Source organism: Myiozetetes cayanensis, unplaced genomic scaffold (assembly GCF_022539395.1).
Source record: "Myiozetetes cayanensis isolate MyiCay16 unplaced genomic scaffold, myiCay2020 scf26, whole genome shotgun sequence".
Taxonomy (NCBI): Eukaryota; Metazoa; Chordata; class Aves; order Passeriformes; family Tyrannidae; genus Myiozetetes; species Myiozetetes cayanensis.
In genome coordinates, this window is record NW_026087477.1 from 5,992,821 (window position 1) to 6,012,298 (window position 19,478).

General features: G+C 43.5%; 1 protein-coding gene across 3 annotated transcripts in view; it reads right to left on the reverse strand.

Annotated features, from left to right (window-relative positions):
- Window positions 1-19,163, reverse strand: part of EPS15L1 (epidermal growth factor receptor pathway substrate 15 like 1) — a 42,546-nt gene extending 23,383 nt beyond the window's left edge. For 2 of the 3 annotated variants that reach the window (XM_050320960.1, XM_050320962.1), the window contains exons 1-22: window positions 19,115-19,163; window positions 14,633-14,674; window positions 14,347-14,436; window positions 14,058-14,105; window positions 13,666-13,761; window positions 13,122-13,184; window positions 12,168-12,293; window positions 11,148-11,207; window positions 10,570-10,806; window positions 9,787-9,944; window positions 9,521-9,677; window positions 8,709-8,771; window positions 7,525-7,610; window positions 7,107-7,179; window positions 6,451-6,612; window positions 5,440-5,637; window positions 5,075-5,239; window positions 3,102-3,228; window positions 2,956-3,006; window positions 2,546-2,682; window positions 1,510-1,570; window positions 1,058-1,140 (exon numbers count right to left, since the gene is read on the reverse strand). In XM_050320960.1, the coding sequence (XP_050176917.1) occupies window positions 1,058-1,140; window positions 1,510-1,570; window positions 2,546-2,682; window positions 2,956-3,006; window positions 3,102-3,228; window positions 5,075-5,239; window positions 5,440-5,637; window positions 6,451-6,612; window positions 7,107-7,179; window positions 7,525-7,610; window positions 8,709-8,771; window positions 9,521-9,677; window positions 9,787-9,944; window positions 10,570-10,806; window positions 11,148-11,207; window positions 12,168-12,293; window positions 13,122-13,184; window positions 13,666-13,761; window positions 14,058-14,105; window positions 14,347-14,436; window positions 14,633-14,674; window positions 19,115-19,144 (2,313 nt within the window). In that variant the 5' untranslated portion in view covers window positions 19,145-19,163. The remainder of the gene's footprint in view (window positions 1-1,057; window positions 1,141-1,509; window positions 1,571-2,545; window positions 2,683-2,955; window positions 3,007-3,101; window positions 3,229-5,074; window positions 5,240-5,439; window positions 5,638-6,450; window positions 6,613-7,106; window positions 7,180-7,524; window positions 7,611-8,708; window positions 8,772-9,520; window positions 9,678-9,786; window positions 9,945-10,569; window positions 10,807-11,147; window positions 11,208-12,167; window positions 12,294-13,121; window positions 13,185-13,665; window positions 13,762-14,057; window positions 14,106-14,346; window positions 14,437-14,632; window positions 14,675-19,114) is intronic. The other variant, XM_050320961.1, reaches the window with a different exon arrangement.
- Window positions 19,164-19,478: the final 315 nt, after the last annotated feature.

Sequence of the window (19,478 nt, forward strand, 5' to 3'; positions counted from 1 at the left end):
AATGGGGAGCTTTATTCCAAGTTTTATTCCAAACTTTTTTTCCAAGTGACACCCAGCTGTGGGAAAAGCTCAGGGAAAATATCAAAAACATGGATTTAATGCTGCCTGTGCTCAGCTGGCTCTTCTGAAGGACTCTCCTGCTGGATAAGAAGGGCACAGAAATGATGCCCTGCAGGGAAATTTGTCAATGGGAAATGAAGAAAGAGGGATTTGGGGAGCAAAGGTAAAATCTGTAGTCAAACCTTTGCTAAAATTTCTACCTCGAGCCAGACACATCGATATTGGTAAAGGCTGTTGCCACCTAGTGGAGAGTAAACTCCCCAAAATGGTATGAAAAGTTAGAAAAAAACAAACATGAAATGTAATTAGTCCAGGTGATATGATAATCTCTTTTATTTTTAACATTTACTCCACAATTTTCAAGCACTACTGTGGAACAAACAGAAGGAGTTGAAGGAAACTGTAAATTCCAAACTCCCCCTCAGGAAGATAAAAATTTTTATTATCCTTTTTCAATTATCCTTTTCCTTTTTCAGGTGCATCCTGAACCTTTCTCTTCATCTGCCACTCAAAATGAACAACAAATTGCCCACTTAAAACATGGGAAAGGTTGAGTGACTGTTAAGAGTTTACACATCTTTAGTGTGTTTGGTTAATGGTTGGACTCCATGATCTTAGAGGTCTTTTCCAAGCTTAGTAATTCCATGATAAATTCAGGAACAAGTCAGGGTACTACAATTCTACGAAGTAACTGAACACCCTTCTTAGAAGTTAAAACACTGCAAGGTAATTTCTTTGAAATTCCTTTTTGCTCAGCTGGTGTTTGAAAATGTTTGTGAAAAGCTGATTTATCCCTGATTTATCCCTGCCAGTCTTGGTAAGATCTGCCACATCTGCCACGGGTGGGAAATGCTTTGTTAAGCAACTGGTGGGGCCGATCAGAAAGCAAAGGAGCAGACCTGGGTTGTCAGCTGAGAATTTACAATCACAGCACCCATTTCTGATTTCTCTGCACATCCAATTTTAAAGGGACAGTTGCTTTCCTCGTAACCTTTACCTTTGACATCTGACTGAAGTCTGCAAATCCCTCCCCACTGCTGAAAGCACCGCTTCCAAACGGATCCAGCGTTCCAAAGGGATCTGGAACAGATAACAGGGAAAAGGAGGTTCTTTTAAACAATACTTAACAGTGACAAAGAACTGGTGCTGCTAGTGGAGCACAGAACTGGGCAGGTGATGAAAACACGCCTGTATTTTGATAGCTGGCATGAGAGGTTACAAGAGAATTCCATAAGACAATTGGTTTTGTACCAGTTGTTTGGAGGGGAAAAAACTCAAAGAAAATAAGAAAAAACCTGAAATATTTGGTGTCATAACCCACAGCAGGATCATGATGCTGTTTGGCCAACAGTTCACAAGATTCTCTATTTTCAACTCTTACATTTGATTCTTCTTTTATAAAAAAGATTCCTCCTTATTAATCTTCATAAGAAAATGTTTTCCTCTTACCTGGACCTTTTGAAGAGATACTGGAAGACGTAAAAGGATCAGTGCTTTCAAAAGGGTCAGGCTAAATGAGAACAAAGACACAGAATTATTGTTCTGCTGCACTGTCACCTTGCCTTTTTATGCACATCAAAAATCACAATTATCTCCAGTTTCAGATCACTCTGCTCAGTGGAAATAGACTGGGGTAAAATCAGCTGATTATATGAAATTTGGCTATTGATACCCTTGAACAAAACACCAAGAACCTACAGGTGCCAAGTGCAAAAAAATCCTGAAATACAACATTAGCTACCAAAATAGGAAAACTGAAGTGCTTAGTCTTTAAGCAACAGAATAATAAACTGAATATTCAAGTCAGGCATTTATATTATTATTAATCCAGAGTCTGGGTACTGCTCCTTTTTAAAGAGGTGCTGTTTTCAGCTGCTTTGATCCAAGGACAATCCTACCCCTCCCACTGACAAACTGGAATATTGTCCTAACTCTTGGGTGCCAACAGGCAGAGAATTGCATAGGAGGGAGGGAAAGAGGAATAAAAACAATCCATAAAAAACCAAACTCTCATCTCCAAACAAGCACACACATGTGCCTCAGGACAGGTTCAGAACTGGGGCTATATTTATAGATATAAATATAGATAGATATATAAAGATATCATTGTAATTGTGATTTAACAGGTGTGTTCTGTGCAGGGGGCTCAGGAATCCATTGACCAGAGCAGTTCCTCAGCTCCATTCCCTATGTGACTGCACAGATCAATGGAATGGAGGGAATGGTGGGAATTAGTGGGTGATGGTGGCCTGAAATTCCCAACAGAGATGAAAAATATCCACCTTACTGCACCTCACTATCCTGGAAGCAGAGAGAACACTGCTGATTGCCTCAACAATCCATATCAATTTTTAAGGGTAAAATTAATGACATTTCACCAGTTAAGAGAAAAGTATTTTGAGTTATTTCACTCTTTTTAGCTTTCAGACAACGAGCCTGTCAACAGTAAAGGAATCCATTGAGTGTAGATTTAAAAATGCCTGACCTTTGAGGGTAAAGCAGGGGGTTTTGTGAATGGATCTGAGGTAAATGGGTCGCTCTTCACTGGCTTCTTGAAGAAATCCTCGTGGGCAGAGCTACGAAATGGGTCACTCTCCTTAAAGGGATCACCTCCAAAGGGATCTGAAAGGAGCAGGAAAAGGTAAATAGAACATATAAAATGACCTCACACTCAAACTGATTCTTTAGGAACAAACAGTGATTTGGTGAATCTGGTAAAGTTTGAATTCCACCCTTCTCATTAAACTGCTGCTCCTGAAGGCACAAAAACCTGCCAGGTGTCTTTGTCCCCACGTGCAACCCAAACAACTGAAGCCAGGGAAAAGCTGGGAAATCTTTGTGCTTGGTTACAGATTGTTTCTCCCCCAGGTATCCTGTGATCCAAAGGGTTCTTACCTGCTGGAGCAGGGGGCTGTTCTGCAAAAGGATCGTGCTGGAATGGGTCACCTGTGGAGAACAGAAAAATATTGAGCAAGATGATGAAAGTGTGTGAAAATATCATTTACTCAACGATTGGTCTTGGAAGGTGTCAGATCACTTACTGCCTTTGAAAGGGTCTGCTCCCTTAAATGGATCAGATTTGAAAGGATCTTCTGACTGGAATGGGTCTGTGTGCAATTCTTGGGTGTTGTTGGTGAACATCAAGGCTTTGTTCTTAAACGGATCATCCTAAAAACCAAGTGGAAAAACATCACAGCAGCTTACCAGGATTCAAACACTCAGTTGGCACAGAATTTCTCCTGAATGGGGATCTTAAAAACAACTTCCTGAAGAGCTTTCTGAATGCATGACTTGCAAGTTGAAGTAATTCCAGGCTGGAAGGAAATACATAGCCCAGGGCTACACAGAACATCAGAAGATAACAGTGCTTACAACAATTAAAGGTTCAACTGTTACCCATATTAAAATATTCAACCCTCAACCACTCAAATAATGAAAACAAATCAACCCCCAACCATCACACTGCCAAAAAAAATTCCTCCCCCACATCATTTGACAGCTCAGCTTCAGGTAAAGACACTTCTTTAAAACATTTTATGGGCTATTTGTGGGCTCCAGATACAAGGAATTCCTCCTGAGGGCTCATATTCCAGATTGCTTCTTGTTAACTCCTTCTGAAAGCTCCAAGCAGCGATTTCCCCCTTCAAGAGTCACCCCCACCTTTTGATGACAGAAATTCATGACAACTCGAGTTCTGAGGCCTCCTGAGGATGTTCCTTTGGGATGGTTTGGGTCTGTTGTGGGGTTTTCTGATGAAAACAGCCCTGTTTGCCATTCCAAGGAAAACCAGAGCCATTCCATCCCAAAATGAGGAACACCCAGCAACAACTACCCACTTGCATCGCCCCCAACCCCATTTTTCATCCCTTGACAAGGTGCAGATGAAAGCAGCTCAGAACAGCAGGGAGCCAGGAGGAAGAGGAAGGAAGGATTGAGAAACAGGAAAGGGGCACAAATGGTTTTAAAAAGAAATGACCATGAACATAACACTGGGTGTCTCCTTCCAGTAAGTGATTCTCGGGTTTTGCAAGTGAGAGAAACATCTGGAAGTTGGCAGTGGAAATTAAATGGGATATTATGCAAGCCATGCAAGGAGAGAAAGGAAGCAGTGAAGGGTTTTAAGGCCACATTTTTCAATCTTCTTTTGAGCAGTTTGTTTTTACAGACCAAGCTGAAGGCAGGGCATTCAAACAGCAGTGCCTGCTGATTATTTACTGTACATGACATATATTTAACTTCATATTAAACCCACAGCAAATGCTGTGCTTCCAAGGGGCTCTGGAAAACAAGTTTTCCTTGCTGATGTGCAAGCACAATCAAGCACCTGTGCAATTTTGTATTTAAGAGAAGAAAGAGGCTCTAAAAAGAATGAAAACTCTTGTGATTTAGAGGATTATTTAATATCTAAATCAATAAATACCCAATAGAAAGTGACTGGAAAAAATCTTTAAGAACCTGAAGGATCTTATGAGTTTTGGGACAAATAGTGATTAAAAGAAAATGTAATAAATGAGATAAACAGTGCTGGAATTATTGAAGCAGAAGAGAAGCATCCAAGCATTTTGGGAAGGGAACAATAATGTGATAAAAAAATCACTGCAAAGGAGAAATTTGTGGACATTCTGTTGGAAACAAGAAGGAAAGAGATGGTTAAAGGGAAGTTTCCAGCAAGAGAAGGTAACTGGACAATGTGCAAGAACAAACAAAAACACCTGAACTGGAAATAAAGTCCCACCTCCCTCCTGAGACTGAACATGTGACAGGTGACAAATCCAGGGTTAAAAAGCCCTTTTTGGTTCCAGAATCACAGTTTGCACCCATATCCCCACTGTTCCAGTCACACAGGCACAAGAGCCAACAGGAGGCTCAAAAATCAGTTTTTCCACCAGCATTTAAAGTCTTGCCCTGCTTTGCTGGGATCTGCTAATGCCCCAAACCCCAATAAATTCCCATCAGCTGCAAGTCACCAGTTTAATCATTGCCAAACACACTGAAAAAGTCATTTTTTTTTTACCATAGTTCCATAATTGCTTCTTTCTGTGTGTCCAAGGCCTTCACTCATGTCTGCTAAGTTGGTCAGGCTGCCCCCATGGATGCCATTGAGGGCTTCATTGTACTCCTCGATGCTCTTGGTGACCTCCTGCTGGCTCTCCTGCAGCTGGGACAGTTTATTTCTTGCCTGAGAAGAAAAATTCTCATTGACCATGTTGTATTTTCCTCCCCACCAGAAATGAATTTTTCACTGACACACACTGGGAATAAACCAGCCCAAAAAAAAAAGGTTTATTTCATGAGCCAGCACTTGTTTTCTTTTCTAAAAAAAAAATTATTTTTCCAGCATTACAAGCAGCAAAAAATTGCAGAAACCACAATGAATACCTGGTTTATCTCTTCCTGGGTTGATTTTAAAGATTTGATTATTGTTTCAAGCTGCACTTTTCCAGCCTGGATACTCTGCTCTAGCTGAGTCTCTTCCTGCTGCAGGCGGTTCAGCTCTGCTTTTGCTCTGTTAAGGTCATCTTCCTGTAACTTTAAATCTGATTCCTGAGATTGAATCTGCATTTTTAGTGATGAAATCTGGAAGAAAAAAAAAAAAAAAGAGTGAAATTTGAGATAAATGTAACTTATTAAATGATGAATTCATAATATAAATAACAGAAAGTTGTAAAGCAATCTATCAATTGTTAAGGAAAAATAGTTAGAACTTAATACAATGAAATGCTGCTTCTGATGTTGCACAAAATGCACGATAAAAGCACAGCCCACAAACCCAAGAAACACTATTTTAATTCACAGAAGCACCACACTGATTACACAGGTGATGAACAGGTGTCTCTTAGGTGGTTACCTTGCAGTTTGCAGAACCTGGCCCCTCTTCCATTCAAACATTTATCAAGAGGCAGGAAGTTGATTTTTATAAGAGTTTAAAATTACAGAGCTGCTGATACATTTCTTCCTTCCCCACCTGCTCACAACGTTCCACACTAAGTTTCTACTTTAAGGTGACCTGCTGTTTCCATTGACAATTGTATCTCCCTGAAAAAAAAACACTTTTAACCCAATCCTGATGACATTCAGAGGCTCAAAACCTGCACCACTGCCAGGGATTGTCTCTGATGCTTTTCCACAGCCTTGTCAGGTTGAATAAATGTTTTCTACATTCTCAGAACAACAATTTCTGTAGAAAGAGATGCCTGGAGATCATGTGCCTTTAGGACCACAATGAGAGGTACATTCAGGTGAGCAAAATCCTTCCTTGGACCTCTGTGTTGGTGTGGAAATCGCTATTTACACTCAAAATGAGCAGAGAAAGGGAGTTTTTCCATTAAATAAACAGCATTTCCTCCAGCCAGGAGCCTGTTGGGCACGCCCAGAATTCCACACACTCACCACCTGTGTTTCCTCCTGGCATTTCTGCCTGACATCACTGAGCATGTCCTTGAGTTTGGCTTTCTGCTGGTCCATCTCATCCAGCCTGTCCTGGGCGTCCTGTTTCTGAGCCTCCAGCTCCTGCAAGGTGCTCGTCTCCCTGTCCAGGTCATTCTGCAGCTCCTGAGGAAAAAAAAATCCCACAGTTCAGAGCTCAACATTTGGAGGAATGTTCAAGGAATGCTCGAGGAATGAGCAGGTTTGTAAAATCCACGAGATTTTCTACAGTCCCTGCACGTGTTTTATTTCTGCAGGGATTTGTGTGAGACATCAGGAAATAAATCAGAGCACGTGGAATTGAGTTATATCCTGATTATCAAACCAAATACTCTGGAATAATGTTTTCCTAATTTACAGCCTTAGTTAAGCACTAAAAAAAAACCCTTTTAAATTGCTCACATATCATCTTCTGTTTGTATTAATCAGCATCAGATGAAAGAATTTTATTTTCCTGTTCTCCATCAGAAATGTTTTCTCTAAGTCAGAGGAAAAACCCATGAAAGAAAGAAAGACAGACTTGCCCAGCAGCAACATAAAGACACCAAAAAAAAAAGCTTAATTCCCATATATTATTGGGATTAAAATGAAAGCTACCAAGGAGAAACAAAAGATTTTACCTGAACTTCGTTGGTTTTCTGTCTGATTGATTCTTCCTTTTCCCTAATGTCCTGCTCTAGGGAGTATTTTTCTCTGCCAGATAAACAAGCACATGCATTTATTATTAGTTAAATAATACATCACACACAAAAACCAATTAAACATTATTCTGGAAACACCACGTAGCTAAAAATGCCAGTACATATTCCCATATATTTTTTAAAGGAGTAAAGGTTTATATGTATCAATTATTACTATCTGTGGCCATAATCAATGTCCTGAAGTAGAATCCAGGCTGGCTTTGCATAATAAGATATCAGTGGGAGATTTGTCACCAATTTCAGTGACAAATAAAGTGGCTAAAAGAAAACTGACACATCAGTACAGGAGATTAATTTGGTTATTATTCAAGATTCTGTGAGCAGTCCACAGCTTTACCTCTGCAGCTGAGCAATTTCCTGACTGATGTCATCCAGCTCTTTCACCCCTGTGAATTCTCCTGATCCAACAGAACTTGCACTGTCCTGTTAAGAATAAAACAGTCAATTAAAATGCTGGGGACAGAGGGTGGGATATAAAATCCTCAGGATATGAATCTGCAAAGTGCCACAAGACACACCAGATGATTGTGCAACAAGCAGGACATGCCACACTTCCAGCTGAGGGACATGCACAGTGGCAACAGATGAACTGCAGGCTGTGGGAGAGTTAAAATTAAAATTCCAGATCTAAAACCCAGTTCTGCTACAGCCAACAGGAGAGTAATGACTGGGATTTCGGTCTCCTTGAGCCCTGCCACGAATTCATGGCAAGTTCTGCAATTCTTCAGGTCTTTTAGATCTTGTCTTTTAGAGAAGACTCAGCAGTTATTAAGAAAGGATCTCAGTATTAGGTACAACATTGGTTATTGTTATAAAAAGATCTGCTCTGAGAAACCCCAGCTGAGCAAAAACTGCAGCCCTGAACTCCCTGTTAGCACGAAAAAACAGATCTCCAATTTTTAAATAGCATTTTAAGAAGAAGAAAGCACAGTTTGTTTGCTTCGCCCACCTTGAGGCTGCTGTGATAACCACAGAAAGCTTGGCTTTATTAAACACAAAAAAACTAAGCAAGAACCTGATCAATAAATCAAGATCAGCAGACTAAAAGGTGAACAGGTGAGTATACAGCTTAAATAATTAAACTAAATTGAATTAAATCCTCATTTTGGGCGATCATTTCTTTTGCAATATGCCACTATATAATAATCCATAAATAAAAATAATCCAGACTAATTCTTCAAGGTGGCAAATCAAAAGTTTCTAATATCACTTTGATTTTGTCAGGCCAGGTAGAGGTTTGCTGAGAGACCTGCACTGAATGCTGGGCAGGGTCACAGGGAGGTGTCCACCCAACATGACCATGAAATAAGTGAAATAAGTGAAATAAGTGAAAATGAGCTGCTGCATTGCTCAGGATGAGAACCACTAAATAAGCTCACTGAGCTCAGCTGATTTCATGTTATGCTCAGCTAAACACACTTGAAAAAAGAACTCAAGGAGCAGAGCCAGGCAAAGGTGGAGACACAAAGAAAGGCAGGTTCTGAAGTCACCCCCATCCCCTGGGGTGCCTCAGTTACTCACACGGCGCATTTCTGGCAGGGCCGAGATCTCAGCTCCTACAGGGGTCAAGTAACCTGCCAGGGTCTACAGGGAAAGGACAAGGAGAAACCTTAAAAGGGCCACAGCAACAGCAAGACAGCAAGAGGTGAGTTATTTACAGCTCCAAAAGGCTGCTGGTTAGGGGGAGTAAAGCAAGAAGGAAAGAAAAATACAGCGTAGAGTAGAGAAAAGGTGAAGGTGTTGACGGGACAGGAGTGTTTGTTCATCTCACTGCCAGAAATTCTCTGCTGAGGGAAGGAATAAAGGGTTTAGCAAAGGATCAGATGCTGCAGGGAGGTGGATCCATCCATCAGCAGTGATGGAGGCAGGACTGGGGACTGGCATGGCACAGGGATGAATCCCAGGACTAGCAGTCAGCACTCTTCATTTAGCCATGACAAAATTCCTCACTAGAGGAATCTGGTGCTGAGCACAGGCTACTCAACCAGCTTTTAATATTTGCTGGTATGAGTTCCCCAGGGTTAAAATTGGATATAGAAGAATATATTATCATTTATACATTAAATAAAAATATAAGTGTTCAATTTAAAAATTCTTTCTCTATGACAAAGGAGTGTTTTTCATGCTAGGCTTTTTTCAGCACTGAGACTCCTTTCATGGAATGATTTTATTTTATGGAATATTTTACTGCATTTTTCTTCACTATCAGTCTTGTTTAAAAAAATTTACAAATATTTTCAAAAGTTAAAGAAAAAAAATATTAAAAATTCCTCCTTAAAGCCCATTTCAAAGCACATCAGCTCGGTGTTATCTGCAAATAATCACTGACTCACCTGGAGGGGAGTGTTCCTCTCCGTGGGGGGGATCATATCTGGGGTTAACACTTGGGGAGGATCAATCCCTTTGCTGACCTTCTGCTGGATGAGATACATGGCAAGTGCAAACTGGTCCTTGCTGAGCTTCCCCATCTGCCTCGTGTCTGCCAAAGCCCTGGGAAAAAAAAAAACACATCACCCTTAGAAACAAAAAATTAACATCAGGCCCACAGTTCTGGCTGGAAAAAATAATTATAAAGATACAGGTACTTGGGAATTCTTACCATATATGTGCTAGGAGATTCTGAGACAGACCTGAGTGCATAAAAATGTCCTTCACTTCTTGGCCACTCACAAAGCCGTCCATGTCTGTGTCTGTTTTTAGGAAAATCTCATCGTATCTCACTTTTTCGGACAGTGGCACCACCCAGTTCACAGCTGGCTGCAAAGCAAAGGGGGCCAGTTCAGAAGGAGAGAAACAGCCTTTATCAACACACTGAGCAGATTCATCACCCAGAGCTGGATGCCCAATCCAGTCTGACTGGGAAATAATTATTTTCACTGCGTGGTTTAATTTCATCTTCTATATCTGAATAAAACACTGATAAACAGCTCTTCACCAGCTGAAAAGCATTGATTCTTTGGAAATACAGATCCAACTAGGCATGTTAAGTCTTCATACTAATAACAGGAGATTTAGAAGGTAGATTAATGATTTCTTTGGTATTAAAGTAGATACATGAGTAAAACCTTTCCATGGGTTCACTTCCCATGTAAAGTGAAAATTCCCCCTCTAAGATTTGCCACCTCGTGGTCACCCTGATTACAATTCACCTGTTCTTCTTCCACTCTTCCCAGTCTGATTAATGCTTTCTCTGGCATTAAATTCCTTCAATTTGGTATTAAATTCCTTTGGTATTCCATTCTCCCAGCTCTGATTGTTCTCATTTACAACCCCCAAACCCGAGCGCTCGCACGAGGCAGAAATCAAAGAGCGGGTTTGGTTTTTTTTTTCCCTGCAGTTTTCCTGCCCCAAAAACAAAGAAAAGAAAAAGGAAGATGTGTACCTGGGGTTGTTTGATGCTGTGCTTGGGAGACAAACTGCCTGTGCTGTTCAGGCTGTTGACACTGCCGTGGGAGGGCGTGGAACGGAGGCTGTCTTTGGGTGGGGGGCTGGCAGGGAGGACGGGGACGGCTCCGGGGAACGCCGGCATCTTCTTTCTTTTGGAAGGTGGTATGAGAGAAGGGGGCAATTGTGAAGGGACTGACTCTTTCTCAAGAGCTCTATAAACCAAATGCATTGCCTGCAAAGGCAAAAAGGTCAGATAACATTGACAGTTAGCAGAAAAAAAATAGAGATCTTCCAGTGTCAGTCATTTACATCACAGTAAAACAAAGGTTGTGAGATTAGAGATGGAAACCAGAGCAGGTCGTTTGGGAGGGAATTCCAACAAGTTTAATCTCGATGGCATGGGCAAGAGTCAGGGGATGGATTTGAGGAAGATCATTTAATAGCTCTGTGTGAACAATGCAGATCAGAAGAGTGAACTGAGGCAGAGGAAGCTGCAAAGCCCTTGAGAAAAAAGAATGAGCTCTTTGCTCAGCCAGGCTGGGTTGGGAATTGAGAATTGAAAAGCAAACCTACCACAGCAAATTCATCCTTGTCCAGGTGACCATCTTTATCAATGTCACTGAGATCCCACACCTACAGCAATGAGGATAAAATAACAATTTAGACAGCAAGTTACATTTTGTGCATTCATCAAATTAACATGACTCTAAAGACTCTGCACAGGTTTTGGTGCAGATCATATTAGTTATATTAAACAATCTGAACACTCTCTGATGAATTTTCTGGCCAGTGTGAATCAACACCAGCTCTAACAAATTCTGGTTGCAACACAGGCAGGTTTTTCATCTTTCTATGGTGCAATGAAGGAGTCATCAAGCTGACTATAAGCACTCAGAGGTGGTTTTCTGAACAAGTTATACTTAGATTTTGTAGATAATACAGAGAAAGAGGCAGCTCTTCCTGAAGAGATTGCAAGGATGTGACACAGATACAGCTCTTCCCCAGAATGAATTCATTCTCAGGCATATAAATGTGCAAAGCATTAAAGAATGTGTTTTAAGTGGGAGCAGAAAAAATACTTTCAGGTTTGCTTCCTTGGTAAATATGCAATGGATGCACTAAATTCAGATCTTGGGAAAAAAAAACCAACTTGTCAATTTGACAGGTACAATAAATGAGGATGTTCTGAGGTGTTCTCCTGTACCAGCAGTGGATGGGTTTAATGGGATGTCTAATAACTGCCATTTGTAAAAATGACAAAACAATGGAATACAATGCTATAAAAGCTAATATTATGAAAGTTTGGAAAAGCTTTTCCTTGCTTTTAAACAACCAAAATCAAAAATGTTCAGCTCTTAAAACAAACAGAGATATAATTAAGCCAATCCACTCCAGGGCCTAAATTACTACTGTTACTTTTATTTTAAAGTGGAAGACTTCAGAGACTCAATGTTCTTGCTTGACAGCATGCAATCAGTGCAGAACCTCAGCCAAAACCTCATCTGTGTCGATGAATGACATTCAAATATTTCACACTGCAACCAGGAGAAGTTTAAACAGAGACCAGTAAATGTTTTAACAGCACACACTTACCCTGCCGAGGATATCGAGAGGTAGCTTTGAATTCATCAGTACTGGTTTTACTTTGTCTCCTGAAAGTAAACCATTTACTGGCAAAAGGCTTTCAAAAATACCATCAAACTTTGCTTTTTCTTCCACCTAGTTGGTAAGAAATAGTCTGAATAAGTAAAAATGAGTGTCGAAAATGAGACCTTGCAGGGAGTTAAGGCTGGTCAGGGATGTGTTCAGCCTAAATTTCCGAAGCTTTCTTGCAAGTGCCACGGTGCTCCACTCAAATGTAAACCCATGGAGAGAGATTTAGGAGCTTAATTTCAAAGCTAAGGTTATTTTACAGCCTTGGATGAGAGATTTTACCATGCAGCAGCCAGGATGTGTTTTTGTTTTAAAGAAACTTCGATAAACTCCGTGGAACTAAAACCTCTTCTTCCCACTTGGAAGCACAACACGTAAGTCCAAAAAAATAAGCAGCATTGCAAGTCATTTTATTAAATTTCTACCTTTTGGAAATGTTTGCATTTGAAAATTAACATATAGGCATCATTTTTTTTCCCCAATGATACATATTACATGTATCACTGAATACTAACTAGAACACAGGAACTCGAGCTGTAAATTAATAATTCAGGGTGGATTTGGTGAAATACTTTGCTGTTCTCAGTGGGGTTGCTTTATCCAAACAATGAAAATGCCTAATTGTAGGATTCTGGAAGAAATCCAGGCAGAAGATTAAAATTCATTGTGTCTTAAAAACATCCCAGCAGGGGTTGTCAAAGGGTGGTTTAATACTTATTACACATGTCAAACTACACCTCAATATTCTCTGCTGGGCTCAAGTCTGCCCAGAAAGGGAGGATTTCTGAAACAGGAAATACAGTGGATACAGAATTCTCTCACTGGGAAAATCCCCCACAAAGGAAAAGATTCCCTTTTAAAGAATGGCTGGAATGTGTTGTGGTTTACACTTACCCTGACAGCCCAGTGAGTGTCTGTTGAAGGTGGTGTGATCAGCAAAGGACTGCTACTGTCATGCTAAAAAAAGGAAGAATTTTTATTTATGTGTATGTTTATATATATATAAACACACAGACTTGTGTCTCTAATGCTTCCTAATTGCTTTAAGAGGTGTTTATAGACATGAGGTTTAACTACACTGGGGAAAAGAGGCTGTGCCTGAAGAAAAGTCATTTACACTATCACAGCACTTGGATAAGGACATTTATCGGTGCATTAGGTACCCAAACACACAGCAAAGCTGCAGCTGTGCCTTTTACTGCCCATTCCTGCTGCCCCAGCCCCCAAATAACCTTCTTTTCTTCCTTTTTTGGTCGAGTTCAGCCACACCAGCCTCCTGCCCAAGAGTTACACTTGCAAACCCCACCGTGGCAGCGTCCCAGGGAACGCTCTGCCATCGACCTGCAGCCCCACGTGTCTGGAACAGGACATTATTCCAACATTCCAGCTGATTATTTCCCACATAACACATGCAAACATCTGGGGGGATGTCACTCACAAATTTAGGGGGTGGCACAGTCAGGCTGAGGCTGCTCATGTTGACGTCGTGGCCGTTCTGGGCGCAGGCCACGAGGCGCAACGCGACGTAGAAACCCTGAAATAATCCATGGAAAACAGTTCCAACCAGGAAAAATAACCCAGTCCTGGCTTTTCTTAGCACTGTGCATGTGCAACTCAGGAAATCAGGGGTGGGGAGCCCCATAGGGACAACTACAACAATGAGATCCAAACTTCTCCAGCAGCTCACTGAGTAATACACTTAGATATGAGAAGTGCTGGGGAAAAAAAAAAATCCTCATCTTGTCAACAAAAACTCCATTCAAAAAAAGCCAACTATTGTTGGTAGCAGGGTTTGCTTGCAAACAAGGCTCACAGGAACATTTCATTTACCTGTTTATCTAAGTATCCTTTCCCCTCTGGGTCAGCCAAATCCCATATCTGTGGAGACACAAAATGAAAGCCCCTGTGAATTTCAAACAAAACTCAGCTCAACAGTTCCCACTGTGTGTCCTCTCATTCATTCAACTTTCGAGTTATGAGGTGCAATTTTATTTCATTGCCAGGTTAACAACAGAAATGTCACACAAAAGGTAATTTTTTCCTTGTAGATTTGTCCTTTCACTTACAAAAAAAAAAAGTGTACAGACAATTATTGCATTATTCAACCCCTTCCACTCACTTTTCCAAGGGTGATATCAGAGAGACCAGATTTTTTAAGGAACAGAGCAGCTTCACTTGCCCCAACTCTCCCTGTGTATGTTGGATCTACCTGAAAGAGAAAAATTAACATTCACCATGACTGCTGTGGAAGCAGAGATGAGAAATGCAGGGTCTCTAGGTCAGGAGTTACACAAACTGCATCAGCAGGAAGAATTTATCCCTGCAATGGGGAAAGGAGAGAGAGGAAAATCTTGGAGAAGAAGAAATTACTCTTTATTTTTGCCTTTTTTCTTTTAAGAACATACCTGTTTGTAGTAAGTTTCGTATATTGGGTTCCCAGTAGAAAACTGAAATATAAGGCAGAAAACAGAATGAACAGCAATCACAACTGACAGCAAAAAAAGAATTGCACTTGGTGTGTTACTTCAACAAAAAAAATCTAAAATAGGGTGTTAATTTGCTGTCATCCACATTGGATATTGAAATTTAAGTGTGGATAACGGTGATCCCACAAAACCTGCAGCCAACAGGCTGCTGTCACCTCCTAGAACTTCACCAGAATTCCAACTTCTCCTCACACTTTTAATCAACAACTAAGTGGAAATGAGGTTCTGTAGAACAGCTCTGAACTATTTGCCCAAGCATTTCAGATCTCAGCACAAGAACTGCTGATGACAAAGGCCCAGTTCTGAGCCCAGTGCTGACCTGACTCCCCCTGCACTGGAAACATCCTTATGGAATATTTCCAGCAGGCAATTTTATCCACACACACGCCCACCAAGCTCTGTGCCTGTGATTTAGGCATTTTCAGGATTAGGATCTTAAACTGAAACAGAGTAAACCCAAACCAGAATTACCAGTGAATTGACAGTGCCACAATTCCCTGACAGTGCTGGGGGGGATTTCAAGCTGCATCCCAGCACAGCAGCAGACCCCAGGGAGGCCCTCCACAAGTAGATTGCTGACACTCTTGCTGACATCCCAAGCAGATAGGAATTGAAGTGCCAAAAGAGGCAGAATTCCCACCCAAAAACCCATCTTCTCACCTGCCTCCTCCAACAGCCACAGGAGTTCACGTGCAGGTTGTCCCTGCACACTGATCTGCAGCCTCAGTGCCAACAGCAAAATCAACCCAGGCAAAACCAACTTAGAGGCCTTAAAGAGCAATCAATCAACCAACAAAACAACGCCACAAACAGCTTAATGAGCAAAATGCTGAGGTGTCACAACGCCCCAAAGCCTGCCTGAGACAACCCCTCTGCACCTCCAGGCCACCAGTGAGACACCTGGCAAAGGAGTGTTCCCAACTAACTCCCATCACTGGGATGTCACCTCCCAAATGGCCTCCCTGTCATCCCCACGCATTTCCAGATGTTCTGCCCACTCTGAGTGGAAGGAAGGCAGAAACAGGATGAAGGAAAAGCCCACTAAAATTGTATTTGACACCAAGAGAACCTTGCTGGGAATTTACAATCAACATGCCAAATATTAATTTAAGGAGCCACCTGAAAGAACTAAACCCTCCAACTGAGCACAAGCAAACACTGACTCTTGGAGGATTAACAGCTCTATTTGGATAGGAAAATCCTGCGTTTTCAGAACAGTTTCCTAAGCATCTTAAATGTGCTTCACTTCTATCCATTCTCTAATGTCAGCAAACCTCTGGAAGCTCCTGAAGGGTGGACAGGATTTCAAAAGAATTCCTGGACCATAACTCATAAACCTGACTGTTCTTTCTGCTGACATGTAAATGTCCTGCCCAGGCAGCAAACACATCCTTCAGAGAAAAGGTGCAAGGAGGAAATAAATAGTCTGTCCCAGTCTGAATCCAACCATCACCAAACCTTGTACCTCTTGTTTACCAGAGAGCTCAGAGAAGACTCAAACACCAACCCCAAGCTCCTCTGACTGATCTGATGAGTGACCCAGAGCGACTGGACTCGTACCAAGAGACTGAGCAAACCACTCCAGCAGCAGCACTGAGTGATCTCACCCATCACCAGACATCCCTGTCACCCTCATTTGGGATTGCCAGCCAGGACATGGAGCTTGAGTTGCCTGGCAGAAGTGGCAGGAACCTCCCCCAGGGTGATGGAAGTTTCTCCCACAGGGAAATATTCCCCCCCAGGTGCTGCTGGGAAGCCCTTCAGCACTCGATTCCCTGTTTGCAGAATTTCCCATGGATTCAGCCTCTCTCTCTCTGGTTGATTTCCCCAAATGACTGCACCTCTGTGATGAAGCAGACCAGACAAAATGGGTTCAAGTGATAAAAATAGCACAGCTCCCTATCTGCCCGTCGGCACCGCACGTGACGACACCGCTATCACTCAGGAGGATCCTGCAGGTTTGGTGGCATCTGCTGAGGCAGGACCTGCCCGAGGGCTGCCAACCCTGGCAACCAGGGACAAACACTGGGGAAGAGTTTGCAGCTGGCCATGTCAAAGCCCAACCTGTCAGAGGGGACTTACAGATTAACCACCTCTGGTTCCTGTGCCTGCTCCGTAGTCCCCAAAACCTCATCTGGGCCCAGCACTTCCCACCAGCTCCCAAAAAGATCCTCCTGGGGCCTTGTTGTTTGTTCTGCCAGGTGGATTTCCTGCAGAAATGTGAAGTTTAAGTCTCGCAGCAGATCCAAACACCGCAGTCGTGGTTCACACACATGGACACTGATCCAAGTCCCCTGGGTCTGGGGGAAAGGCAGGAGGAAGCTGCTGCCACCAGCACAACTCACACATCCAGTTCTCTTTCCTGAGGTCACCCCAGGGCCACAAAGAGCTCTGGATCAGCTGAATTATTTTCCTTGGTGTCCTCCTCTTCGAAACTTTCCTTTCAGCCACATGGATAGGTGAAAACAGGGAGTGTAACAGGGGAAAACCAAGGTGTTCACAGAGACAAGAGCCAAAAGAAGGTGCTGCTGCCCCAAAAACATGGCTTTAACCTTATGCTACTCGCTAAATGCCCTGAGTTATCTCAGAAACCTGAGCTACAAAAGGATCCCAATATCCCTAAGATAACTCTCCAAAACCTCCTGAGCTTGCAGGTTGAATGTGCTTGGTACAGTGGGAACACCACTGGAAAGGTGAACAAAGTTATCAAACATAAACAACTGGAACTGGACTGAGCTCCAAGAACTGATGTGACAGCCCTGCTCTTCACCTGGGTTCATGCACAGCCAGAGAGATGAAATATTAAATGGAATATAAATAGTATATAAACCCAGAATGGGTTGGGAGGGACCTTAAAGCTCATCCAGTGCCACCCCTGCCATGGGCAGGGACACTTCCCACTGTCCCAGGTGGTTCCAACCTGGCCTTGGACACTTCCAGGGATCCAGGGGCAGCCACAGCTTCTCTGGCCAACCTGTGCCAGGGCCTGCCCACCCTCCCAGCCAGGAATTCCTTCCTAAAGCAAAGAATTCCTTCCTAACACCATTAAAATGATAAATTATTAACGACAAAAATATGATCAAACACTTTCACAAGCTGGAATTACCCCTGTTGTTTATAGCTCCCAACATGCTGAAGTCAATATTCTTGTTTTAAATCTTTCTGTGTGGACATATTTCAACATACAGCACATGTGCCCTCTCCTATTCCTTGTAATTCAATTTCTGGCATTTACAGTAACCAGCACACATCTCCTTAGTAATCACCAAACTGAGGCTATTAAAAGAGGAAGTTTGTTAATGTCCTCTTTTAGTTCATTAAGAGAAATTCTGTTTACTGCTCTGTTACAGCCAGACTACTCTTGACAGTTCAGTACAGAAAAAGAAGTTTAAAATCAGAATGCTTCCACTGAAACCACTGGAAAATAATGACACGCAGCAAATTATACATTATCCAAGCATCACACTCCAATGAGAGATAAATGTTCAAATTATCCCAAATAAAAGGCCATTCTTAAAAGGAAAACGATGTCTTTAAATAATCCGAACTACTAAGAGCAGTTGTTCTGAATTCCTGACCGGCCTAGCACAGTGTAGAAAATAAGTTTTAATTCTGAGGCATCGAGGGTGGCATCGCTTTAAAAAGGAAACAAGTAAACCAGCTCTATTCCCAGCGATATGGAAAAGAATAAACTGCTTCGGTTGGAATTATTTGGGGGGAGAAATTAATGTAAAAAAAAAAAACCAAACAAAGTAAAATAAATAAATAATAATAAAAACAAACAAACAAAAAACCAAAAAACTTGTAACAACAAAAAATCAGCGCGGGGACCCCAAGCATCCAAAGAGAGATGGAAAGAGCCCCTTCCCAGAGCCTCGTCACCCTCTCCCAAGGGGCAGGGGATGTGCCTGGTCCTGACCTGCTGCTGGACGGGCGAGCAAACACCTCCTGCTCGCCCCGCAGCCCCTTCCCGGGGTCCCCGCGCCCCCAAACATCCCCCCAGGCTGTCAGTCGCGACCCCCTGTCCCGACAGCCTGGGATACAGCCACGACAAAGGGGGTGACTCGGGAAAACGCCCCGAGCCCCCCGTTCCCTGCCTCCCCCACGGGCGCAGCTCCAGGCCCGCCGTGAGGGGAGAACGCCCTCGCTCCCCCCACACCCAGCCCGGCCCTGCCGAGCCCCGGGGACACCGCGGGGGCCGCCGCGCCCCGCCCGGGTCCCGCTGCCCCTCTCTGTCCCCCCCAACCCCTCAGGCCGAGCCCCTCCCGGGCACAGGGCCCTGCACCCAGCGCCGGCCCGGCCCGCGGGCAGGAGCCGGTGGTGCTCGCCTCGGCCGCCCGGGCGGGCTGAGCTGAGCCGAGCCGAGGCGAGCTGGGCTGAGCCAGGGCCGCGGGCCGGTACCTGCTGGCTGAGGGGGATGAGCGCCGCCATCTTCCTGCCGCTGGGTCGGGCCGCGGCCGGGGCGGGGCGAGGGGCGGGAGGCGCCGGCTCTGCCGGGCCGGGCGGTCCCGGGGGCGGCTGAGGGGCTGAGGGGGGAGCCGGGACCCGCCGCGGCTTCAGCGGGCTCCGTTATCGCGGCCCGGCAGGCGCTGCCCGCCCGCGGGATCGGCCGGGCTGGGAGCGGCCGCCGAGGCGATGGCGGGTCCGGCCCGCGGGAGGGAGGAGATCGCGTCCCTCGGGCACCTCCGGGGATGGTGAGTGCAGAGCTGCCCGGCCACTCGCGGAGGCACAGCAGGGGTCAGGTTGGAAGGGACCACTCGACCCC